The sequence below is a fragment of the Nerophis lumbriciformis genome, linkage group LG14, assembly GCF_033978685.3.
Source record: "Nerophis lumbriciformis linkage group LG14, RoL_Nlum_v2.1, whole genome shotgun sequence".
Lineage (NCBI taxonomy): Eukaryota > Metazoa > Chordata > Actinopteri > Syngnathiformes > Syngnathidae > Nerophis > Nerophis lumbriciformis.
The window spans coordinates 2,619,540-2,647,271 of record NC_084561.2 but is presented as its reverse complement, the minus strand read 5'-3'; the positions used below and the strand labels follow the sequence as shown (position 1 = coordinate 2,647,271).

Genomic DNA, 27,732 nt, shown 5'->3' with positions numbered 1-27,732 from the left:
TTTAAGGTTTCATCAAGCCTATTTAGGTTTCATCAAGCCTATTAAGGTTTCCCTTCCATCCATCCATTTTCTACCGCTTATTCCCTTCGGGGTCGCGGGGGGCGCTGGAGCCTATCTCAGCTACAATCGGGCGGAAGGCGGGGTACACCCTGAACAAGTCGCCACCTCATCACAGGGCCTATTTAGGTTTAATCAACCCTATTTAGGTTTCATCAAGCCTATTTAGGCTTTCATCAAGCCTTTTTAGGTTCCATCAAGCCTATTTAGGCTTCATCAAGCATATTTAGGTTTCATAAAGTCTATTTAGGCTTCATCAAGCATATTTAGGTTTCATCAAGCCTATTTAGGCTTCATCAAGCATATTTAGGCTTTTATCAAGCCTATTTAGGCTTTCATCAAGCCTATTTAGGCTTTCATCAAGCCTATTTAAGGTTTCATCAAGCCTATTTAGGCTTTTATCAAGCCTATTTAAGGTTTCATCAAGCCTATTTAGGTTTCATCAAGCCTATTTAGGTTTCATCAAGCCTATTTAGGCTTTCATCAAGTCTATTTAGGCTTTCATCAAGCCTATTTAGGTTTCATCAAGCCTATTTAGGCTTTCATCAAGCCTATTTAAGGTTTCATCAAGCCTATTTAGGTTTCATCAAGCCTATTTAGGTTTCATCAAGCCTATTTAAGGTTTCATCAAGCCTATTTAGGTTTCATCAAGCCTATTTAGGTTTCATCAAGCCTATTTAGGCTTTCATCAAGCCTATTTAAGGTTTCATCAAGCCTATTTAGGTTTCATCAAGCCTATTTAGGTTTCATCAAGCCTATTTAGGTTTCATCAAGCCTATTTAGGTTTCATCAAGCCTATTTAGGCTTTCATCAAGCCTATTTAGGCTTTCATCAAGCCTATTTAGGCTTTCATCAAGCCTATTTAAGGTTTCATCAAGCCTATTTAGGCTTTCATCAAGCCTATTTAAGGTTTCATCAAGCCTATTTAGGTTTCATCAAGCCTATTTAGGCGTTGTTGGGTGCGCCAAATTAAAATCTTACAAATGTTCTGTTCTTTTAATGTGAGAAGCAAATAAACAGTTGTTGCCGTCTTCATTGAATGGCATCTGCCTCCGGGTTGTATCCCACACTTTGACCAAGGGTCCCCTCAGCCACAAACCTTCCTGGAGATAATCGCATAATCCAGGTGGGCTAGTCTGATTTTTCAAAAACCGAACACGATCGGATGAAAGTGTTTCCATGGGCTGTAGGAAGCTCATTTAGAGCCCAACTATCCGAGAAATCGGACTTATATAGAGCATGGACACGTACTAATAGTTGCTGACTCGAGAAATGTCATCATTATTATTTTTTATCTTTATTATCATTATTTTATTTATTTATTACTGATTTATTTCCTTTTTTTTATTTTTTATTAATTCTTAATTTCTTTTGTTACTTTTATTTCATCTTATTTTGTGTTGAAAATTTTAAAGAAAGGCAATTGAGAAAATGTGAATTATTTTTAACAAAGCTTTTCTTGTGGAATGCTTGATGCGGCCCAGCCTCATCCAGACTCTGCCTTCAGCGGCCCCCAGGTCACTTGACTTGGAGACCCCCGATATATACACAACAGACTTGTATATCTCTACAATTGCAATATTTTGCCAATAATAATCACTCTTGCAAGAGTAGTCTTGTACAGTATACTACAGCAGAGGTGTCAAAGTGGTTTTCACTGAGGGCCACATGGCAATTATGTTTGGCCCCACTGGGCCGCTTCTAACAGTGCATTCTATTATTACACCATGCAGTCTTTTTTTTAAAGATTTTTAAAAAACTAAAATGTAAAAAAAATATGGTTATTTGCAATAATTTCACCTCAAAATGTAGTGTATATTTCTGTAAATGTAGTGTATATTACTGTAAATGTAGTGTATATTTCTGTAAATGTAGTGTATATTACTGTAAATGTAGTGTATATTTCTGTAAATGTAGTGTATATTACTGTAAATGTAGTGTATATTTCTGTAAATGTAGTGTATATTACTGTAAATGTAGTGTATATTTCTGTAAATGTAGTGTATATTACTGTAAATGTAGTGTATATTTCTGTAAATGTAGTGTATATTACTGTAAATGTAGTGTATATTTCTGTAAATGTAGTGTATATTACTGTAAATGTAGTGTATATTACTGTAAATGTAGTGTACATAACTGTAAATGTAGTGTATATTTCTGTAAATGTAGTGTATATTTCTGTAAATGTAGTGTATATTACTGTAAATGTAGTGTATATTACTGTAAATGTAGTGTACATAACTGTAAATGTAGTGTATATTACTGTAAATGTAGTGTATATTTCTGTAAATGTAGTGTATATTACTGTAAATGTAGTGCATATTTCTGTAAATGCAGTGTATAATACTGTAAATGTAGTGTATATTACTGTAAATGTAGTGTATATTACTGTAAATGTAGTGTATATTTCTGTAAATGGAAAAACAGTACTGCTGTTTTTATGGTTTAAAAAAGGCAGCTCAGTTGTCAGAATGTTACTGTAAAATTTACATTAGTTTGTTTTACTGTAAATAAAAAAAATGCAATTATACAGTAAGATTTTGGCACGTGAGCGGCCAGTTTTTTTGTGGGTTTTTTTATACCGCAAATCAACAAGTGTAGATTTTTGGTGTATTACTGTAAATGTGAAAACAGTAGCACAGTTTATTACAGTAAAGAAGGTACTGTTTTTCTCATTTAGAGACAAATGCTGTAAAACTACAGTCAATCTCACAATTTGACCATGAAATCTATTGCTACTTTGACATTGCACAATTTGATGGATAACTTGCTTTGAAATCATTATTATTAGTATTTATTTCCATTAAAACATTTTTTTGCATGATAATAAATTTTTGCATAATTAGACAATATTTAAGTTAACATAATTTGCGATTACATCTTTTTTCCCCTCCCAAAATAGAATGAAAGAATACATTTAGTAAGAAAAGTTACAGTACTTTATTGATACATATTATTTCCAGGCTCTTGAGGGCCAAATAAAATGGAGTTGTGAAAAATGGCTAAAATATGTAATTTTCCACAATCAAGGTTAGGGATGATACTCCAAACCGGTTTTCCCGGTTGTTCGGTAAGAAAAGAACCGAGTCCTCGGACTTGAATCCCTTTTTGAGAACCGGTACCCGTTATCGAGCCCACTATAGTAAAGAAAAAGAGTTGGTTCTTTATTCGAATCCCGTCCCGACCAGAAATGCTCCGTGAGACATCACAAGAAATGACGTCACGTAGCTCAGTCATTAGGCGCAGATAGCGAAAGCAGGAAAAACAATGGAGTGGAAAAAGCGCTCCAAGATCTAATAAAGTTGAAAACAAAAAGTATAATCCAATGAGTAAGTTTCCTGAGAGATTTGAGCAGGCTACAAACACATGACCAACACTTTTACCACCAAGCGGAAACATAGCAACCAGGCTAGCAACGCACCTCCTTTACGGCAACGTTCTTAAAGCAACCACAGCACATACATATATATACAACATATAGCTCCCTTTTTTTACTTTGCTTTTTCTTTCCTTGTAGACAAAACAAAATCACACTGTATATGTGTTGTCTGTCTAATTATAAATAATGCAGACGAGGTGTTGGCTGACTTCTTGACGTTTCCTTTCACAGCGTGCTCATAAGCTCATTCTTAGCTGCCGGCTGGTGACATGTAACAACACTTTTTGTCACTCCCGTTGCATGCTGGGTAGTGTAGTTGTTATATTCCCTAGCTCATAACATCACATCTTTCCCCCTATAAAGAAATAATGTTAACTCAATAAAGTGTATTTCTTTTTTTGGCTTTAACTTTTCATTGTTTAGCATTGTAACCACACTTGCAAACATCTTTTCTCTTCATAGAATGTTCTTTCAATAAAGAAATAAAGTGCAAAAACAAACAGTTATGTCAAATAGCAGCAGAAGTGCACTTTTTGGAGAGCTGTATTATTTTCAGTTTTGTGCCCAAGGGACTGATTTTATTGAACATTATATTATTATTTATACACCTATAGTGATCACACAGACAGCTTGCTTTTGTCTTACTGTATAGATTTGTTTTTCTGAAAAATCTCACTTCATATACTTTGGGTAACAACAGTCAATATTTATTTATTTTATTGTATTTTTTTAGGGGGGTAACAGTCAATATTTATTTACTTATTATTTTTTTCTTATATAATAAAAGTGAGCTTTTGTTCAACCAAATATTGTGTGTTTTTTTCCATATACAACAACCTATCTGGACGCCATAAGAGAATCGATAAGGAATGGGTTTGATAAGAGGATTCAATAATAGGCTCGAACTCCATCATTTCTTATCAAACATCATCTCTAATCAAGGTAGTGTTTTTAGTAGCCTGGATGAAGTGCTGCACTTCTGATGAACGCCACTAACCCCTCGCTCTCGTCTGCGGCCTTCTCGGCCTCCTCCAGTTTCTGCAGCACTTATGATGTCCTATGATGAACGCCACTAACCTCTCGCTCTCGTCTGCGGCCTTCTCGGCCTCCTCCAGTTTCTGCAGCACTTATGATGTCTTATGATGAACGCCACTAACCTCTCGCTCTCGTCCGCGGCCTTCTCGGCCTCCTCCAGTTTCTGCAGCACTTATGGTGTCCTATGATGAACGCCACTAACCTCTCGCTCTCGTCCGCGGCCTTCTCGGCCTCCTCCAGTTTCTGCAGCGCGGTGGCCAGCCTCTCCTGGGCCCGGTCCAGCTCCTCCTCCACCAGCTGGATGCGACGGTTCAAAGCTGCGACATCACCCTCTGCCTGGAAGAAAATAGCACGTTGGGTCATTCTTGGACTCGTCTTCTACTTTTCCAGCCCATGAAAAAAGAGCGGAGGTTGGGAGGAAGACAAGACTTAAAGGACAGCAGGAGAACATCTTGCTTTATTTTGATGTTCTAGACCGCAATCATTTGAATTTACAGCACACACTTTTAGTACATGTCCACATCTAAATGAGGAAATTGATACTTTTGGAGCTTTCTGGTGCTTTTTTTTCTCTCCTTCCATGACCAACCAGGAGAAAGTTCAACTTTTGGTTTGAATTAGTGACAGCATGATACTGGCGGAATCAATTGATTGGGAAGGAATTGTGTGGAATTGATTACTGACTGATCATGTCTTGGAGCCACTGCATCCAAATGGAATGCACTACCAGCAACTAGAACAATACGACACTGACAGGAACACAGGAGTTCAGAACATTCAACTTCTCCTATGCCACTGGAAAGTTTATATCTAAAAAAATAAACATCCGTATTTTAAATTAGGATTCAAATATTAAGTTACCACAGGTAGGATAGGTAAGGAATTTGGTACTTTTATAGGCAACAACTGATTACCGGGTATCTATTCACGTAAAATCAAACGCTGCCACTTTGTGGCTGGTGACGTTGCAGACTAAACACACACTCAGCTGACGTTGCAGACTAAACACACACTCAGCTGACGTTGCAGACTAAACACACACTCAGACAAACTCCCCCCAAGTCATGCAATTGCAAAATATTAACACCACAAAGCAAGTACGCTTGGTAGAAAACACTCAAACGTAAAGTAAGGCGCCACTCTTCCAAAATGCGCTAGCTTGATGCTAATTTACATTGGATTTTCCAAAGTCAGGCTACTATTAGCATCAGCAATTTTACATGATGATTTCAACACCTCCAAATTTGGTAATGAAAACTACAAAAAAGATGAATTTAATAATCAAACAGCTGGTCTGTAATAAGCACGGCACTTTCAGTATAAACCCTTTGTAGGGCGCAACATAACACATTCAGCTTCACAGAAAAAGCTACTTCTTCATTAGACAACATGCCTTAGATCAGGAGTTCTTCAACTTTTTCACTTCTGGGCCCAACTTTTCCACTACAGAGTAATCTTACACTTGATTTTAATCGTATTCAACAATTCTATATGACCAACTTAAAGTTGAACAGGATATTCCTTGTAAAATGATATGAAAGCATGTGTTAATCCCAGAGATAATCATCAAGGCTTAGGTCAAACTGACAACAAAAATAATTACTAATCAAATAAAATGCAAAAGAACAAACTGCTTAAAAAATACATTTAAATACAATCATGCAGTGCTAAAATAAATACATTCTAACTAAATTAATAATACATAATAATAATGTATGATTCTTAAATAAACTGTGAATAAAATTAAAGTGCAAATGAAAATAAAACTTCACCACTTTAGTCATAATTGACTTTAGCTCTTCTTTTGTTTGTTTGAGATTGTCATTACTGCCACAAGTGGTGGAAACGTGCATTACAACTTAGTACGATCCAGCCCTTTTCTACCGCTTGTCCTGTTTGGGGTGGCCGGAGCCTATCCCAGCTGCATTGGGGGTACACCCTGGACAAGACGCCACCTCATCGCAGATAGACAACATTCACACACTAGGGCCAAACATATATTTTTGTCAATAAAAAGGGTCTGTCCAAACCTAAATTCTTCTTCAATAAAGGAAGATTATGGGATTTAAGAAACAAGTCATGTCAATTTCCGCCAACTTTGCACGTGCAATTAGAGGACAATGGACGTCTCCTTATCTTTCTGTCCTTCCAAAACAAAAGCAGGAGGAGGAAAAAGAAAGCAAAGAAATGCAGGCATTTGCTCCCAGTTGTGCAGAGTATTTGTCAACCACCATCTTGCTGCCAATCAATGAAAGAGAGAGCGGGTCTTAAATACTTCATTATCTCTGCAGACAAATTGCTACTTACTGATAGCTCAAAGCGCTGAAAATGTACTTCAGACTGTGGAAAGGAAGCAGCTTAGACAAACATGACTTTTTGTGTCGTTAGTAGGTCAGTGACTCATTAAGCTGCTCACACAAGTCAGTTTGAAGCACAGCTGACTCATTCTTTCCAGACTGATATGAAGACACAAGGAAACTGCTCCATAACCCCAAACCTTCTCCCTGAATCATGTCAAGATAGATAGATAGTACTTGATTCATTCCTTCAGGAGAGTTCCCTCAGGAAAATTCAAAAATCAAATCAAATGGACGCAAAAAGATTGAAAAGGTTCCAAAATGATGAGGAAAAGCATGATTGTACACAAGCTCAGAAAGTTGGTCAAGAAGCATCTCTCAGGCACTTTAGGGATGCAACAATTAGTCCACATAGTCAATCAAATTGGTTTTAAAATTGGTCGCCAACAAATGTATTTGACTTAGACAAAGTTGAATGATCCACAAGGGAAATTGTTCAACACAGTAGCTCAGTTACAATGATGGAAAGTGTAAGGATGGAAAGGACAATGCAGGTATAAATAGACTAATATAGCCATAAAAAAATCTAACATATATACGAATATATACATAATATGTGTACAGAATAATATATATACAGATATATTATATTATGTCTATAACATATATACAATATATACCAATGACCATAATATTGATAAATAAGTCATGGTTCATGCTTTTTTTGGGCGGTAACAAGAGGAAAAGAAAACCCACAGTGAGAGAAAAGATGGAAAGTGTGAAAACATTTCAGCCTAAACACGTGAAAAACACCAAGAACTTTCTCCATTTGAAGAGCGGACTTGACTTTTCATGGCAAGTCCAACATCTGGAGGATGCAGAGATTTGTGTGAAAAATATATTGAATTATCATTTTAGCAAAGTCCGCCTGCTAAACATTGCTTAAATAATGATTTGTTATTGGGTTTTTGAGTTTGACATTATTTCATTTGTATTATTAGAATTGTTGAAGTCCAAACAGAATTGATGGATTTTACCAGCTTGCTTTTCAATAGATAACAGTTTTAATAGTCCATTCTTATTTTGTAGCAGCCTAATTAGGAGTACATTTAAAGTATAACAATATATTTCAGAATGAAGTAGTCATCTTTATTGTTAGTTAGGACATGCCTAAAAATATCTCCAGCTGAAGTTAAAAACTGATGGCTAAACCATTTTTTTCTAAATGTCCGTAGATTTTTCCCCCAAAATTCTGTTTATCCCATTTTAGTTTTGTTTGTTTAGTTTTTTACCTTTTACACTTATTTGACCATTATAGAGTGTGTGCTTTTTGTGGAATAAATACAATTGAATAAAGTGTCGGTTAATTCATGCAAAACTCCTTCCATTAATGGACAAATCAATGGGCAGTATTCTTGCATAATCATTTTGTAACATAAATGTACCAATGAGTTCTTTGAGTACAAATTGCTTATGTAAGTTACTCTTTAAGACGGACCGTTGCGCACATGCACTTTTATTGTGAAGGCGAGAAGTTCTTAAGGTTGCTTAATGGCTGCTATGTTTTTGACTCCAGGCTGTTTAGATGATCTGGAGTTATTTGCGGTCTGTATATTGATTTTGTATGAGTGGTGTTGAGGGTTAGCATTAGCCTGCTGGTTTGTTCGCAGACTTTGCCGATGTTTCAACATTGTGACAGCCTTTCTGTCACATTTATGTCCATTTCCCTGATATTCCGCGTTAAACACTAGACTCCGTTTTTATCGGCCGAGTAGGTGTATACTTTATAATTTGATTAGTCGTTAAACTAGGAAAAGACTAGTCGACTATGAAAATAGCAATTCCTTGCATCCCTTCCTAGTTCACATGGCAAACTTCTTTACAACGAGCTAAAGTTGTACGGTATATCGGTACTAATAAAGTCATGCGGTACTAATGAAATCAAACAGAAACAGTGTGGAGACAGAAGAGCGAGAAAGAACATATTATGGTTTCAAAACTAATGATAAATGTTAAGCTATAAACACTTGTGCTTTAAAACATAGTTAGTTAGCAGGCTAACGTTCATCCACAGGGTTTTAGCTACTTTTAAAACACCAATCCTTGCCTCTACACTGACAAATAAAGTACGTTTCTTACCAATATCATCCCTGCAGGACGAGGAATAGCAAAACATGCTTCACTACACGCTAGAGGAGGATACAATAGCTAAACGCTAACAGCAAGCCAACGCTCCTGAATGTAAACAAATGGGTGGATCTACAGGAATATTGACTGAAACCATACCAAGGACTAGAGCCGTAGTCCATACTACAATATTTTTTATCATCACAAAAGCTTTTGTAATTTTTGTGTATTGTTTATAAACTCAGGAAATACAGAAGGACTTCAAGTATGACTCTGTAACTATTTGATCCATGCGCAAATTTGTGGTATAACCCACAACTAATGTAAAGTATACCAAAAAAAAAAGAATAAGTGATTATTACATTGGAACAGAAGTGTAGATAAAACAAAGTAAGTAGATATTAACAGTAAACGAACAAGTAGATGAATAATCCATCATAATGTGTATAAAATAATAGGAGTATAAATGACACAATTTGTTACTGCATAGACTAATTAGGAGCCTTTGTTTGCTTACTTACTACTAAAAGAGAAGTTGTCCGGAATGTTCACTGTTATTTAATGCCAAAATTGTTCTTTGATTATATCAAAAGACACATTTTAATGTATCATAAGATTTTCTGTTAAAATAAAGACAATAATTATTTGTTGTGGTCTCCTTTATTTTGAAAAGTATCAAAAGGTTTTGGTACCAAAATATTGGTATTAGGACAACGCTAAAATGAGGGTGGCTCAAACACCAATCACATGACTGGGTGTGGTCTGCCTTTTGCCCCAAGTCAGCTGGAATGGTCCGAAGTCATGCTGGGACAGTGACCCAGACAATGGGTCGAGAAAACATTCAGATGGATTTACCCGTCCACCAGTCTTTGACAAAAAATGTCTAATGATTCTGCACCTGTTGAACTACAGAATGTCTTTTCGCCTCCATCTTGTGGACAATGTGAGTAAATCAGTTCAATGACCCTTGAAACTAGCAGAGCATTGACTTATACGACACAAACAACCTTCCCTAGTCATTATGCAACTAACATAAAGGTCACACATAACACAAACTGCTCACTGAACTTTGTGGCTATTGTTAAAAAAAAACGTCCAAACACCATAAAACAAATCCGAATGACACCCATTTAAATCTATTAAGTAAGCTGGATGTCTTCCACCGACGGTGCCTCAGATACATCTTGAGGATCTGATGGAGAGACCACATCACCAATGAAGAGGTGATGAGAAGGTCAATTGTCTGACATAGTCTCTGACATGAGAAGGACGATGGCTGGACACGTACTCTGACTGCCAAGAGAGAGAGCGGCAAGTGTGGCAATGGACGGGGTGCCAGAAGGGGGAAAGAGGAAGAGAGGACGGCCAAAGAAGACGTGGAGACAAACAGCCAAGGAAGACCTGAGAGAGATGGCAGTCAGCTGGCATGGAGCAAGAAGACCTGAGAGAAGACCTGAGAGAGATGGCAGTCAGCTGGCATGGAGCAAGAAGACCTGAGAGAAGACCTGAGAGAGATGGCAGTCAGCTGGCATGGAGCAAGAAGACCTGAGAGAGATGGCAGTCAGCTGGCATGGAGCAAGAAGACCTGAGAGAAGACCTGAGAGAGATGGGAGTCAGCTGGCATGGAGCAAGAAGACCTGAGAGAAGACCTGAGAGAGATGGGAGTCAGCTGGCATGGAGCAAGAAGACCTGAGAGAGATGGCAGTCAGCTGGCATGGAGCAAGAAGACCTGAGAGAAGACCTGAGAGAGATGGCAGTCAGCTGGCATGGAGCAAGAAGACCTGAGAGAAGACCTGAGAGAAGACCTGAGAGAGATGGGAGTCAGCTGGCATGGAGCAAGAAGACCTGAGAGAAGACCTGAGAGAGATGGCAGTCAGCTGGCATGGAGCAAGAAGGCTCGCCAGTGCCTGCAACAAATGGAGGGGATTCGTCAACCAATGTTCCAACAGGAATGGGAGGATCTAAGTCTAAGTCTAAGTCTAAGTAAATCTATTAAGAGTGCTTGATGGAAAATGTAAAAACACTTTCTCCACACTTATCTATGTTTGGCACATTTTAGCTGCCTGATATTTCTGATTGATTACAAACTTTAAGAAAGTTGTCACTTTTAATATCCCATTATCCATCCATCCATGAATGATATATCAATACAATATATATATTTAGTTACTTTATATGAAGTCAGTTTTCAGCCCAATGCAGCCCCCAAGTCAAAAGGTCTGGACATCCTTGCTCTAGTGAGTCAAACCACTTCTGCAATGTGGAATCTTTCAGGAAGTAAAGGCCTGGTTTCCTTCTAGGAGCCATGTATCATCCATGTTGTTTCAAAGAGCTGTCGTCTTTGCAGCAGGTCAGTCTTTACAACCTCACTTTGTCTTTTTCCAGCATTGAAAGGCTCCGCTGCAGCACTGCTGGGGGAGGCAGGAAATGTCTGTGTTGAAACTCTTGGAGGCTGATAAGCCACCCTGGGATGAATGAATGAGTCGGACATCTCCTGTGGACGCACATCTGGCTGCTGAGGACACAATGTCAATGGAAGCTGAAATAACAGAAATGAGCTCCTATTTCCTGAAGCCTAAAGAGCTGCTAAGAATAGGATTGGTGCACAAATGGACTTTTCATGAGGTCAGACTCATTAGACACTTGCAACACTTTCTACTGAGCTCTGCCAACGCCAGCTGCCAACACACCTCGGTTGCCATGCGCACAAAAACAAAGAACAAACATCACCACGGTGCTACATCAAGTCACTCATTGCTGATAAGGTTTGAAAAAAAACCAGAGGAGGAAGTTGTGAGAAGAGATAAGACAAGCTGGACTATCTATTTGATCTGAGATTTATTGATCACTCAGAACATTCCACAGACATTGTTGACAGCTTTTGCCCAAAGTCCACCTACAAAAAGAGAAGTCGAAAAGAGAAGCTACTAAAGTATGAAATGAGTCAGTCTTTCACTTCCTTATGTTGGTTGTTCTTTTTGTCAAACACGAGTCTTTCTGTGACCACGCCTCTTCCTCAGCAACCACTTTGTGCCCCACAGCAAAAAGCAGCAGGACTCTCATTCATATCAGTATTTATAGACTATAAAACCCACCAAAAATATCTCATTCATATCAGTATTTCTAGACTATAAAACCCACCAAATATTTTCCCCCCATATATCAGCCGCACCTGACTATAAGCTGCATGTATAAATATTGCAAAATGAGCTATTTATACAGAAAGATTTTGTAAATGTTTATTGACATACCGTCATTGTTTCCAAACGGCCTTTGTAACAGGGCAGTAAAACAGGTGATCAAACAAAACAGAAGTCATGGTCATGGACCCACTAGCTGCAGAAGCTAGCTCTCCAATCAGCTAAACAGACTCAACAACTCCACGGTGACGTTTTGGTGAATTTACTGAGGAATTTGTAAAAGTGAAACAATACAAGAAGAATGTAATTGTAAGTTAATAATACTAACACAGACACTCATAAATGTGTTAGCAGATTAGCTCATTTTAACAATGCTAGCTTAATCATATTACGATAGCACCTACAAATATGCATGAAAACACTCCTACAGACATCACACATGGGTTGAGCGAGTATGAATTGTTTTAGTTGTATTGTAAAACTTACAAACGTTGCATAGAGCGATTAATGAAGAATGAATACAAGTAAAAACGCTTGTACTTCCGGTTCAAGGCTCTAAATAGAAGGAAATACTGTAGACGTTCAACCCGCAGCAACTGCAGTGAGCGAACTCATCCAAAAGATGGCTCCATAACACAAACAATAACACACTTTTTCAGTGTCTGTTTTATGAAAACTATTTGTAAAATACAAAACATTATGGCCATCAGCGAAGAAAAATCCATGAAGTAGCCACACCGGGGATTCAAAGTGGAGAAACAACCTAGCGGTTTAAAGTCCGGAAAATACGGTACAAAGATCCAGGAAAAAAATCCTATTACTGGCCATAAATATTGTATGTTTGTGTCAGCCAAATGCTTCAATTTACAACCACACAAACAAGTTGGGATCCATATGTCAGGGGGATTCATCAAAAATAATCACCACTTGGGATGTATACCAAGTACTGGTATATTTTGGTACTGGTTCCTAATTGGGTCAGTCCAGGAGGACCATTCTGGAAAAATGATGATGCTATCAGTATTTATTTTATGTCGTAATTATGACACCCGGTCACATTCAGCTGTCGCTGATATGCATAAAAAAGACACGGGTAGGATCTGATAATCAGCTTAGAATATTCAAACATAAGTTATCCCTTTTACTGCCTTGACTACTGAGCTCCAAGACCCCGTCGACCACCTCGCCGGCTGATATTGACACACTTTCTCCCTTTTACTGCCTTGACTACTGAGCTCCAAGACCCCGTCGACCGCCTCGCCGGCTGATATTAACACACTTTATCCCTTTTACTGCCTTGACTACTGAGCTCCAAGACCACGTCGACCACCTCGCTGGCTGATATTGACACACTTTCTCCCTTTTACTGCCTTGACTACTGAGCTCCAAGACCACGTCGACCACCTCGCTGGCTGATATTAACACACTTTCTCCCTTTTACTGCCTTGACTACTGAGCTCCAAGACCACGTCGACCACCTCGCCGGCTGATATTAACACACTTTCTCCCTTTTACTGCCTTGACTACTGAGCTCCAAGACCACGTCGACCACCTCGCCGGCTGATATTAACACACTTTCTCCCTTTTACTGCCTTGACTACTGAGCTCCAAGACCACGTCGACCACCTCGCCGGCTGATATTAACACACTTTGATCAAAAAGACTCTGAGATGTCACATGACATCATGTTGGAGGTGTTCAGCCTCTTGTGCTAATTATCTTTATTTCCACAAATGACATATAGAGTAGGATAAATATTGTATCATATGGATCAAATCTTAAGGATAGTAAGTCCAAGACGTTGTGTTGGCTCGTCACTTCAATCTTGGCTGTCTGTTTGTCACGGCTGCTTAAACCAGTCCGTGTCTTTATGTTGGCTTTTGTTGCTGTTCTTCTGTGTTTGCTGCTTGTTCCTGCTCTTATTTTGGTGGCACCTCCTGTTGTGTTGGTGTTTTTTCACAACTACTTTACACACAAGCACTTTTTCCCTCACCTGTTTTCTGTTGGTGATTAAGACTATTTAAGTTGAGTTTGAGCAACGGGACTTTGTTTGGAGAGGAGAGTCATTCATGTGGACGCTCCTTCCTCCTCCCGGGAGTTTTTGCTATATTCCAGAATTCCATTTTGTTGCTTCGCACGTGTCAGTTTTAGTTTCATTTTTGCTTAGCCTTCCCTACGCTTTGGTGCCTTCCCAGCGGCACTCATCTTTGTTTGTTTTTGAGCTACATGAAATACTTTTACCTGCACGTTGCCTCCTCCATCTTCTGCATCTAAGGAACACGCCACTAATCTCGTCATGTGATCCGAGCGTCACACTAGTCTTTGGTTAATAATGTAAGTATTGTACTTAGTACACACCAGCTGTTAGACTATAAGTTGTAGTTTTAATGAACACATTTGGAGGTGTTGAAATCACCATGTAAAATGGCTAATCAGTAGTATGTCAATAGCAAAGTCAATGTATATTAGCAACAAGCTACCGCATTTTTGGAAAAGTGACTTAGACTTAGACAAACTTTAATGATCCACAAGGGAAATAGTTCCACAAAGTAGCTCAGTTACAAAGGATGGAAAGGATAATGCAAGTGGGTGAAAACATAAGGTATAAAGTAGACTAAAAATGTACCATAGTAGCAAAGTTAAAGTTCAAAGTTCCAATGATTGTCACACACACACTAGGTGTGGTGGAATTTGTCCTCTGCATTTGACCCATCCCCTTGTTCACCCCCTGGGAGGTGAGGGGAGCAGTGAGCAGCAGTGTGGGCCGCACTCGGGAATCAATTAGTGATTTAACCCCCAATTCCAACCCTTGATGCTGAGTACCAAGCAGGGAGGTAATGGCTCACATTCTTTGTAGTTTTTGGTATGAGGTTTCAACTCACAACCTCCCGATCTAAGGGCGGACACTCTAACCACAAGGTCAATATATTGTCATTCATTGCCATTATACATCTGTGTTATTCATCATATGTGAAGACTCAGTTTGTATCTCCATGTAAGTCATTCATTATTATTATACATCTGTGTTATTCATCATATGTGAAGACTCAGTTTGTATCTCCATGTAAGTCATTCATTATCATTATACATCTGTGTTATTCATCATATGTGAAGACTCAGTTTGTATCTCCATGTAAGTCATTCATTACCATTATACATCTGTGTTATTCATCATATGTGAAGACTCAGTTTGTATCTCCATGTAAGTCATTCATTATTATTATACATCTGTGTTATTCATCATATGTGAAGACTCAGTTTGTATCTCCATGTAAGTCATTCATTATTATTATACATCTGTGTTATTCATCATATGTGAAGACTCAGTTTGTATCTCCATGTAAGTCATTCATTATTATTATACATCTGTGTTATTCATCATATGTGAAGACTCAGTTTGTATGTCCATGTAAGTCATTCATTATTATTATACATCTGTGTTATTCATCATATGTGAAGACTCAGTTTGTATGTCCATGTAAGTCATTCATTATTATTATACATCTGTGTTATTCATCATATGTGAAGACTCAGTTTGTATCTCCATGTAAGTCATTCATTATCATTATACATCTGTGTTATTCATCATATGTGAAGACTCAGTTTGTATCTCCATGTAAGTCATTCATTATCATTATACATCTGTGTTATTCATCATATGTGAAGACTCAGTTTGTATCTCCATGTATCTGAAGAGTGAATTTGAGTCTGTGGTGGGCACAATCCCGTCATTATGTGAGAACCACAATCCAGCGAGGTGGGAGTGTTCCACAGGATGCCTTCCAGTGACGACGGCCGCCACAATGCTATGTTATATTTGGAAAGTGGAGCAAGTCCACAGGAGAAGTTCCAAAGAAAACACCAGGAAGTCTTTCTTTTTTTTCCACAGCACGTGAGAGGCTGACTGATGTACTTCTGTATGTACTGATGTAGTACTGATGTACTTCTGTATGTACTGATGTAGTACTGATGTACTTCTGTATGTACTGATGTAGTACTGATGTACTTCTGTATGTACTGATGTAGTACTGATGTACTTCTGTATGTACTGATGTAGTACTGATGTACTTCTGTATGTACTGATGTAGTACTGATGTAGTACTGATGTAGTACTGATGTACTTCTGTATGTACTGATGTAGTACTGATGTAGTACTGATGTACTTCTGTGGACACTTTCAAGTCCACGCAGTCAGGAAATGTCTGCTTGAAATGGAAAATGGTGGGGTTTTTTCCAGCCCACTTCTGCATATTTTGGGTGTAAATGATTGCTAGTGGAATTGTTGAATAATTGAGCAAGAAGGCATGGAGTTATTGGACTTGAAATGCTCCCACTTTGTGATAGGCGACACATATTTCAAATAACGGACATACTTGTTGATCTGTTGCTGCTCGCAGCTGAAGGAGCAAAGAGTGAAGATGAAGGTTGCTACCTCGTTTGTCATCGCAATCTCACCAGTCAATTAGCATTCAGGGGCTACCATTCCATTACAAATCACTTATTTATGCAACTTTCAATTACATATGCAATTCTACACCATTTCTCAAGCTTTTTTTATTGCTAACGTTTTATGTAAGAATCTTAGCAAATGTTTTATGTTTTAACCTAATAATCATAGATTTTGTTACTTTGTGCCATCTTAAACGTTACCATGCTAATGTAAGCATGCTAACCTTCTGTGCGTGCATTTTAGCTAACTTTGTGCTTATTGACCAAATAAGTATGGATTTTGTTACTTGCCGCCATCTTAGAAGTTTTAACTTTTAAGTGGACCCCGACTTAAACAAGTGGAAAAACTTATTGGGGTGTTACCATTTAGTGGTCAATTGCACGGAATATGTACTGTACTAATAAAAGTCTCAATCAGGCTAATGTAATGCTAATCTTTTATGCTAGCATTTTAGCTGACTTTGTACTTTGTAACCAAATAAATATGGATTTTGTTACTTGCCGCCATCTCAGAAGTATGCTAGCTGGTCCTCTGTTGGCATGCTCACTTTGTATGCTAGCATTTGAGCTAAGTTTATACATTTAGAGCTAATATTAATGGATTCTGTAACTTTGAAAGTATGCTAAGTCTTCTAACTATACTAACATTTAGCATTTCAAGATTCATACTTCATCGCAGTACAACTTCTGGTCTTCACCTTTCAAACCATTTGTTTACTTTTAAACTATTTCAACCTTCCAACCATACCTCCAGTCCACTGGCATGTCAGTTGGTCAACATTTCAACATACGTAGTAATTATTATTATCATGGGATCAGCTCGGTGGTCGATATTTGCCTTTTTTAACTGATTGGCAATTGGCTGACGAGCTGTTTCCCAGTCTTGACATGCTAAAGATTGAACTCCTGTGAAAGATTCCTTTCAAATGGACGCACGCTCAGGGAGACACAATTATATTTGCGTATTCCTGGTTACACACATGCAGGAGTCCCGGGAGAGTGCGTGTCTTGCCAACTTGAGAGCGGGCTGCAACGTACACGTCGTTTATCCACAGTGAGAAGCCGCTTCTAAGGTACTAATTGTCATCATGGTTTCTTCCAATATCACTGGAGGAAAAGGAATGGCTAAGCATGCGACACTCACACAACCACCAGAACAACACAAGAAGCTAAATGCTAAAGTTTCAATGTACAGTAGGGGTGACTGATACAGATGTCGATACTACCGATAATACACTCAAAAGTGCCAATTTTTGGTACTTTTGTGTGCATCAATAGACGTTAATCATTTGATAATTACATGTCATTTTTAAATGCAAACATCTTGTTCTATTATTACATTTCTGTGTCATTTGTAATGCAGTTGCACTTTCAAGTTATCAGATGGTAATACTGTATAGGCTAGCGATGGGATGTTGTCAAAATAGGAAGTATCTTTTTCCATGAAGCTTAATGTGCTATGTTGCGCCCTACAAAGTGTTGACACTGTAAGTATTTTTGCTTACCCAAAACCAGCTGTTTGATTGTAACATTCATCTGACTTGTAGTTTTCATTACCGAATGTGGACATGCTGAAATGGCCATGTTAAATCAATAATGCTAATAGTAGCCTGTCTATGACAAATCAAATGTAAATTAGCAACAAGCTAGCACATTTTGCAAGAGTGGAGCCTTACTTTATGGTCAAGCGTTTTCTACCAAACATGGTGTTGAAAACTGCAGTGTGGCTTGAGTGATTGTTGACGTGAGTCTGTGTTTAGTCTGCAACGTCACGTGCAACAAAGCTATGGAAATATGGCAGCGTTTCATTTGATGGGATTCGATACCCGGTAGTACTGACGCAATTTAGTCCGTGGCTGTAAAAGTACAGAATTCAGTACCCATTCCTAGTTCCAGTACCACATTTTCTTTCAAATTTAAACTGGCCAGCAGCACGGAATTGTTAAGACTTAGACTTAGACCAACTTTAATGATCCACAAGAGAAATTGTTCCTCACAGTAGCTCAGTTACAAAGGATGGAAAGTGTAAGGATGGAAAGGATAATGTGGGTAAAAAATAGACTAAAAATGTATCGTAGTAGCAATATAAAATATAACATATATGTAATATTTACATAATATATATACAGTATATGAAATATACTGATATATTATATTATATTATATGATATGTTTATATCATATATACCAATGAGCATGTACAATATTGCAGTATATGTAACAGAATAGAGAGTAGATCCAGCAGAAAATGTACATAATAAATAAATAGAGGTAGCTAACATGTCAGGTAATAGACAGATATCATCTATTGCTGTATGGCCAGTGTTTTATACAGGTAATAGACTGATATCATCAGGTAATAGACAGATATCATCTATTGCTGTATGGCCAGTGTTTTATACAGCTGGATGGAGTGTGGAATGAAGGACTTCTTCAATCCAACACTGTGGGAACCAAGCTGAAGGAGCCTGTTGGAGTATGAACTTCACTGTCCCTCAATTGTCTGCTGGACTGGATTGTCCATGATGGCCAGCACTTTGTCCTCCTGTCCTCCTGTCCCTCACTGACACAAACACTTGACTTTGTCCTCCTGTCCCTCACTGACACAAACACTTGACTTTGTCCCTCACTGACACAAATGCCTCCAACTGCGTAACTTTAGAGGTTCCATATCATTGACCAATTTGACAAAAGATGTATATCTAGTTTATATCTGTATAAAATGTGACACTGAATCATTCTATATCAGGTATGACTGCAGTCCAAGGTGAGAAATAAAATATGTATATCTAGTTTATATCTGTATAAAATGTGACACTGAATCATTCTATATTAGGTATGACTGCAGTCCAAGGGGAGAAATAAAAGGCTGTCAAGGTAACATTATTGCTGTGGTGAGCAGTTGGCAGCCAAACAATAAAACAATAACTGGCAGTGAGAACAAAGTACAACACAATCCAAATGTCAAAGAGAAAGAAGTAGAGATGAGGGGCCAACGAGTGGACTGACACAGCAAGAAGATGCTGCTTACTGTTTCCTGCTCAGTGTGGAAATGACATTTATAGATAGTGCTGCAAGGGATTCATCCATTAGAAAAACACTTAGATTTATGTTACGTTGTTTTGATCATACAAATAAAAAAAATCTGGATTGCATAAAAGTGGGTAAAACAAAATAGAATGTGAAATAAAGTAAAAGTAAAATAGAAGGTAAATAGAGGGTGAAAAAAGGTAAATGAAAGGTAAAAACAGGTACAAGAAGGTGAATGGAAGGTAAATAAGAGGCAAATAAAGTAAATATAAGAAGGTAAAGGTAAATTAGAAGGTAAACAAAAGGTAGAAGGTAAGGGAGTTTATGGACAAAATCTTGCTTTATTTCAACTATTTTCCCTAAAATACACATTGAGACTATAAAGTGTGTTCTATCCGATTAATCGATTAATGGAACAAACTAATGGATTACTTGATGACTATAACAGTGGATCGCTGCAGTTGTGGAAGAGCAACTAGCTTACACGTAATACAAATATCCTGAAAGTCAATCAATTATACACAAGACAAGACTTGCTGCTTAATGAGTGCTAAACAGACCTAGCTTTAGTGCAACACCAAGTATTGCTAAGAGCTCAACAAGATATACAAACTATAAAGAAAAGAAAACAATCACTTACTGTACAATGTCTGCTCTCACTGGGATGGCAACGGATGAGATGTTTATATATATAAAAAAAAGTGGCACAAATGAGCATTTTTTGTGTGTCTAAGCTGGATGTCAAAGTTGTCTAACTTCTCCATTTGTTTAACTCAGCGGCCTGAAAACCTTTGGACATGTCTAGTTTTTGGAATGTTGCCTATAATTCACAATCCTAATGTAAAACAAGAACACATCCATCCATCCATCTATTTTCTACCGCTTGTCCCTCTCTGGGTCGCAAGGGTGCTGGAGCCTATCCCAGCTGCACTTGGGCAGAAGGTGGGAGGGGCCTATCCCCCAGGTGCATGTCTTTGGAGGTGGGAGGGGCCTATCCCCAGGTGCATGTCTTTGGAGGTGGGAGGGGCCTATCCCCAGGTGCATGTCTTTGGAGGTGGGAGGGGCCTATCCCCAGGTGCATGTCTTTGGAGGTGGGAGGAAGCCGGAGTAGAACCCACGCAGTCACGGGGAGAACATGCAAACTCCACAAAGAAAGACCCCGAGCCCGGGCATCGAACCCAGGACCTTCGTATGACCTGTTCCACCGTGCCGCCTCCATGCTTTCTCATTTGTAAATGCAGCTAATGGGAGTAGTCTATTGCGCCCTTCAAGCTCTCTAAAAAGACCTCCAACATTATTGTTATTATACGTGCTAACACAGACCAACTATTTTCCCTGATCACAGAGAGCTAACTAGCTTATGCTGCTATATTGACATAGTGAGTTGCTGCATGGCCTCTGAGTTGTGAAAGTTGATAGTAGATTATAGATCATGCCTCTCACCTGGATAGTAGAAGGTTGTGGACATAAACGGAGAAGTTAGACAACTTTGACATCCAGCTTAGACACACAAAAAATGCTCATTTGTGGCACTTTTTTTTATATATATAAACATCTCATCCGTTGCCATCCCAGTGAGAGCAGACATCGTACAGTAAGTGATTGTTTTATTTTCTTTATAGTTTGTATATCTTGTTGAGCTCTTAGCAATACTGCTACATGATGCTTGGTGTTGCACTAAAGCTAGGTCTGTTTAGCACTCAGCGTCTAAAACTTGTAGCTCATCCTCCTTATATAGAAATATGATGTTCTGGATCATACTTTGTTGTCTCTCATGAAGTCTAATAAGTGTTGCTGTTGAAGGGAAAAAGAACATTGTGATGCGTCTGTGTATTTAATACGCTGCTTAGAAGGAGCAAAATATGGAAGTATTACATGTTATTATGAATGTGCCTGTTACTACATTGCATATAAACTGTACTTACATTACATATAAACTGTACTTACATTACATATAAACTGTACTTACATTACATATAAACTGTACTTACAGCGTGTATATAAAACATTGATGAAGGTTTTGGATATTTTTTAGAGGGCTTTATAGGTGGAATAGAGCGACTCTTATTGCTCCATTGTTAGCTGACTCTTGCTAGTGCATATTTAGGAGTTAGAATGCATAAAGTAGGAAAAAGACAGGTGTTATTGTCTGACATAAGGACTGTGAATGATAGACACACTTCCCCTTTAAACGTAAGAAATGTGTCTTCAATGTAAACAAGACCACACTTTCAAATAGAAGTAGACATTCTGCAGAAAATGTCTGAAGTGATCTCACTCCACTTAATCACAACCATCAGCTGGCCTGGAGACGCCAGCGCCGTCTAAATCTGACAACCACATCTCAGGCCCCAAGGTGCATTATGGGTAACGGAGCTGCCAAGTGTTAGAGGATGATGAATGTGCGGAATATGAAAAAAAATGCTGTCTCCATCAGAGAGCGAGAGTTTAAAGCGCCTGAAATAAATGGCGGTGAAGCCGCAGTCAGTGCAAGCATTGATGTCACAGGAAGTGGAGAGCAGATTTGGCAGACGACATCCTGGCCGTAAACTAGCGGGGAAAATGTTGCTTTAAGGTTCAAAATAGGAAGTCATCTATGGCTACTCAACTGCACCAAAGAGTCAACAACAATCAAGAAAATGTTCCTTCAGTTGTGAAACAAGAAGTTCTTCTTTTCATCTCCCTCCTTCTCCAATGAAGGCACTTTTGTGCCCAGGAATAAACTGCAGCTCGCCATGATTATTCCCACGTGGGAGTTAGTGCAACACGCTCACCTCCACCTTCACTCCGTCACTCCACAACACATTCATGATTATTCCCATGTGGGAGTTAGTGCGACACGCTCACCTCCACCTTCACTCCACAACACATTCATGATTATTCCCACGTGGGAGTTAGTGCGACACACTCACCTCCACCTTCACTCCACAACACATTCATGATTATTCCCATGTGGGAGTTAGTGCGACACGCTCACCTCCACCTTCACTCCACAACACATTCATGATTATTCCCACGTGGGAGTTAGTGCGACACACTCACCTCCACCTTCACTCCACAACACATTCATGATTATTCCCATGTGGGAGTTAGTGTGACACGCTCACCTCCACCTTCACTCCACAACACATTCATGATTATTCCCACGTGGGAGTTAGTGCGACACGCTCACCTCCACCTTCACTCCGTCACTCCACAACACATTCATGATTATTCCCACGTGGGAGTTAGTGCAACACGCTCACCTCCACCTTCACTCCGTCACGCCACAACACATTCATGTGCCTACTAAAGAGGTGCCAGAAGAAAAGTAACTCTGTGATCACTCATCTAGCAAGTCAGCCGGCCAGGGCGATGGAGCCAACTCGCCCTGACCAGTGACGCTGACTGTACTGTAGGTTGTGTTTACATGACTGTACTGTAGGTTGTGTTTACATGACTGTACTGTAGGTTGTGTTTACATGACTGTACTGTAAGTTGTGTTTACATGACTGTACTGTAGGTTGTGTTTACATGACTGTACTGTAGGTTGTGTTTACATGACAGTACTGTAGGTTGTGTTTACATGACTGTACTGTAGGTTGTGTTTACATGACTGTACTGTAGGTTGTGTTTACATGACTGTACTGTAGGTTGTGTTTACATGACTGTACTGTAGGTTGTGTTTACATGACTGTACTGTAGGTTGTGTTTACATGACTGTACTGTAGGTTGTGTTTACATGGCAGTACTGTAGGTTGTGTTTACATGACAGTACTGTAGGTTGTGTTTACATGACTGTACTGTAGGTTGTGTTTACATGACTGTACTGTAGGTTGTGTTTACATGACTGTACTGTAGATTGTGTTTACATGACTGTACTGTAGGTTGTGTTTACATGACTGTACTGTAGGTTGTGTTTACATGACTGTACTGTAGGTTGTGTTTACATGACTGTACTGTAGGTTGTGTTTACATGACTGTACTGTAATGTGAGAGACAACAACAAACTGGATCTTACAAAAACAAAGCAAGGGACCGTAGCGAGGCTAACTGTAACCTACTACAAAAGCTCGCTGCCTGGACTAAATTGGTGAAATTGATCCATATGAGGATGTCCACTGGACAAAGATTGTCTACATCTGGTCAACAGAGTCAGTTTTTACACCGGTGAAGGATTTCAGAATACAAAGTTTGTTCATTGTCTTGCGTGTAATCTGATGTGTCTGAAATGGAGTGAGTGAGGCCTACTTTCATAAGCAGGTTTCCCTGTAAAAACATGTCCGTTATTACTTGGAAATACTTTGATTTGTGCTACTTTTCCAAAAATAATAATGATTTAGACATGACTTCAAGTAAACAGACAGCAAGCTTTTTTCCAAAATGTTTGTCGCCCGCAGCTAGCTTAGCTAACACTAACATCCCACTAAATGCTACGTGTGCAACAGAATAAAACCAGCTCTGATTCAAATTTACCAGTGTGAAAATGCCGTGAACACACCAACATGTACCAGGTGATGGCGTTAAAAGTCATGTTTGATGGTCTAAAAGCTGCAGTCCAGGCTATTCATTGTCTCGATATTAGCTTCATTACCCGACTTCCTTTGGCTTGGTTTTCACGCTGGAAATGAGAAAAATCTCACCAAATCCTTTTTCCCCTGAAGCGATCATGATCACTATTGTGGTAGTTAATTATGTTGCAAGTTTGTGCCATGTTCTGAACTTGCTAAAGAAAACAATCTGAAATGAAGCAAAGAGTCTTCCATTCAGCCGTGTAAATAAGCCATTGGGAGTCCAGCAAGAAGCACAATGCAATGAACCACAATGCCAACCACAATGCAATACCTTTCCACATCACAGACGGAGAATCGTCATGCCAAGAATCAGAATTATGGCCGTAACGATTAATCGATTAAATTAAAACAAAAGTTTCTATTTAGTTTATGAGTTTTAGGCTACGCTCACCCTGTCCACTTCGGGGGTTTTTTTGCGAAAATCCGATCGTTTGATGTAGTCGTTCATATTATAAAAAAAGAAACTAAGGTGAACAGGATGTGACCCGGGTGCTGCAGTGTTTACAGAAGTCAACCTGGCTCCACTTGTAGTAGCACGTCTCACTCCTGGCACATTTGTGGCAATTTCAAGGATTTTGTGCAATCAAAGTCAACATTTTCTGAAGGGGAATCATTGTGCGTACATTAAACAGGAAGAGGGCAAACATTTAGTCTCTCCCAGTTTGTGAGACATTTGCTTCGACGTCTGCTGTGGGCGAGCAGTCGGAGACACCAGTAAAATATCATTTTCACCTGTTTTCTTCTCATTTGTCAACTATTTCTTTTGCAAGCGTCTGATGACGTATTGGTGGTATGAACGCAACCGCATGGTTCAGAGTGCAGTCCCATTGGAAACAAATCTCATTTAAATCTACATACAAAAGAGGCCTGATTCGGATTTGATTTCGGAATTGTACTGTTCACATGGACATGAAAAAATCCGATACAGGTCATAATATATGGGCAGAGATGATCGCAATCGACCTGCAGTGTGAACAAGGCTTGAGAAAATACGGGCCACATACCATACCATACCACATTACCTTAGACCAGGGGTGTCCAAACTGTTGGACTGGGGGGGCCGCATTGGGCTAAAAAAAATTTGGCTGGAACATATTAAAATGATCCATCCATTTTCTACCGCTTAACCCTTTCGGGGTGGCGGGGGGCGCTGGAGCCTATCTCAGCTACAATCACATAATGGATAAATATTTGAATATTAAGAGTAAGTGAAAGTTCATCTCCGACCTTGTTTACTTCGTGACGACCTCTTTCATGCTTTGGAATCAACCAGAAATATCAAACAGCTAAAAGTCAAACATGGATAAGTGTGAGGAGAGTGTTTTGCATTTTTCCCATAATGCCTTGCAATGAATTAATTGAGAATTCTTTATGGTGATGGGATGTTTATTTCCCATAATATCCACAAAGTTCAGTGAACAGGTTGTGTTGACTTGTTGTGCTGCTTGAATTTGTTGTTATGTGTGTTGACTTGTTGTGCTGCTTGAATTTGTTGTTATGTGTGTTGACTTGTTGTGCTGCTTGAATTTGTTGTTATGTGTGTTGACTTGTTGTGCTGCTTGAATTTGTTGTTATGTGTGTTGACTTGTTGTGCTGCTTGAATTTGTTGTTATGTGTGTTGACTTGTTGTGCTGCTTGAATTTGTTGTTATGTGTGTTGACTTGTTGTGCTGCTTGAATTTGTTGTTATGTGTGTTGACTTGTTGTGCTGCTTGAATTTGTTGTTATGTGTGTTGACTTGTTGTGCTGCTTGAATTTGTTGTTATGTGTGTTGACTTGTTGTGCTGCTTGAATTTGTTGTTATGTGTGTTGACTTGTTGTGCTGCTTGAATTTGTTGTTATGTGTGTTGACTTGTTGTGCTGCTTGAATTTGTTGTTATGTGTGTTGACTTGTTGTGCTGCTTGAATTTGTTTTCGGCGCCATGACGAGGAAAAGTTGTTTGGATTGGGTCATATATGTCAATGCTGTGCTTGTGATGTTAAGAAAGTACGGTCACCAACCTGAGTTTCTTACAAGATCCTCATGATGGTGACAAATTGACCCCTGGATATTTAAAGCACACGCACTACCAAGTTGCTTACTGAAATTGATCTTGTGTCGTCATCTCGCAGGCCACATTTGGCCCGCGGGCCGTGTTTTGGACACCACCGGCCTCGGGCCAATTCTGTCCTCTAAAAGGCCATTGATCTGCAAATTTCCTCCACCTCTCAACAGTATGGCAGTTTATTATTTTTTCAAACGGACAGTAGTCAGACCAAACCTTAGCCGTGCTCACCCTTTAGAGCACAGCTGTAACTTCCTGGCACTAAACCTGCAGAAAATAGTTCTTCTCGTGTTTCTCTACGTTTACATTTTCACACTTTGCACTATTTTGTTACACTTTAATAAGCCTTACATACATAATCCTTATTTTTGCACCTTTCTTTGAAGAGGTTATCATTAGGTGTTAAATGGGATGTAAGAATTTTGTTTACAATAGCTATTTTATAATCAGAGGAAGGTTACATTACAATTAAATGTTCATATATTCTTATCCTGGTCCTTAAAATATCAATAATGATCAATATCAACTGATATAGAACAGATTTTCATATGGCTAATTTGCATAGCCATTTTGCTTGAATGAACATTGCAATCTATGTTTGTCCTTCATGTGTCTTGTTTTCATCTTAGCTTTTAGTTTAGCAGTTAGCAGATACGTGCTGCTAGCGAGTGATAAGCCGTGCTTGCTGCTCGCTAGAGAATAACCATCCCAGCTGCTAGCTAGCAATGATCAGCATCACCAGTCCTGGAGTTTCATCAAGTGTGGTATCAATCAGTTTTCCCATCATTGTTATTTGAAACGCTAATACGAACCATCAAGAGTTGTTCTGTAGCTCTGAGGTTCTTTCATCACATCTTCTACAATCTTAACCTTGTTTTCCCTTTCCCATCAACAATGGTAAGCACACCGTGACTCACACTTGTCCTACATTGAACCTACCATGTCATAAATGTCCTGTCATGAACCTACCATGTCATAAATGTCCTGTCATGAACCTACCATGTCATAAATGTCCTGCCATGACCCTACCATGTCATAAATGTCCTACCATGAACCTACCATGTCATAAATGTCCTGTCATGAACCTACCATGTCATAAATGTCCTACCATGAACCTACCATGTCATAAATGTCCTGTCATGAACCTACCATGTCATAAATGTCCTGTCATGAACCTACCATGTCATAAATGTCCTGCCATGACCCTACCATGTCATAAATGTCCTACCATGAACCTACCATGTCATAAATGTCCTACCATGAACCTACCATGTCATAAATGTCCTACCATGAACCTACCATGTCATAAATGTCCTGTCATGAACCTACCATGTCATAAATGTCCTGTCATGAATCTACCATGTCATAAATGTCCTGTCATGAACCTACCATGTCATAAATGTCCTGTCATGAACCTACCATGTCATAAATGTCCTACCATGAAGCTACCATGTCATAAATGTCCTGTCATGAACCTACCATGTCATAAATGTCCTGCCATGAAGCTACCATGTCATAAATGTCCTGTCATGAACCTACCATGTCATAAATGTCCTACCATGAACCTACCATGTCATAAATGTCCTGTCATGAACCTACCATGTCATAAATGTCCTACCAT

At 39.0% G+C, this 27,732-nt stretch overlaps 1 protein-coding gene across 5 annotated transcripts in view; it reads right to left on the bottom strand.

The window, feature by feature from the left end:
- The window catches only part of tpm4a (tropomyosin 4a), a 64,341-nt gene that overhangs the window by 20,357 nt on the left and 16,252 nt on the right, over window positions 1-27,732 (bottom strand). For 4 of the 5 annotated variants that reach the window (XM_061976250.2, XM_061976249.2, XM_061976252.2 and 1 more), the window contains one exon: window positions 4,674-4,807. In XM_061976250.2, the coding sequence (XP_061832234.1) occupies window positions 4,674-4,807 (134 nt within the window). Of the gene's footprint in view, window positions 1-4,593; window positions 4,636-4,673; window positions 4,808-27,732 lie in introns of those variants that run through there. The other variant, XM_061976253.1, reaches the window with a different exon arrangement.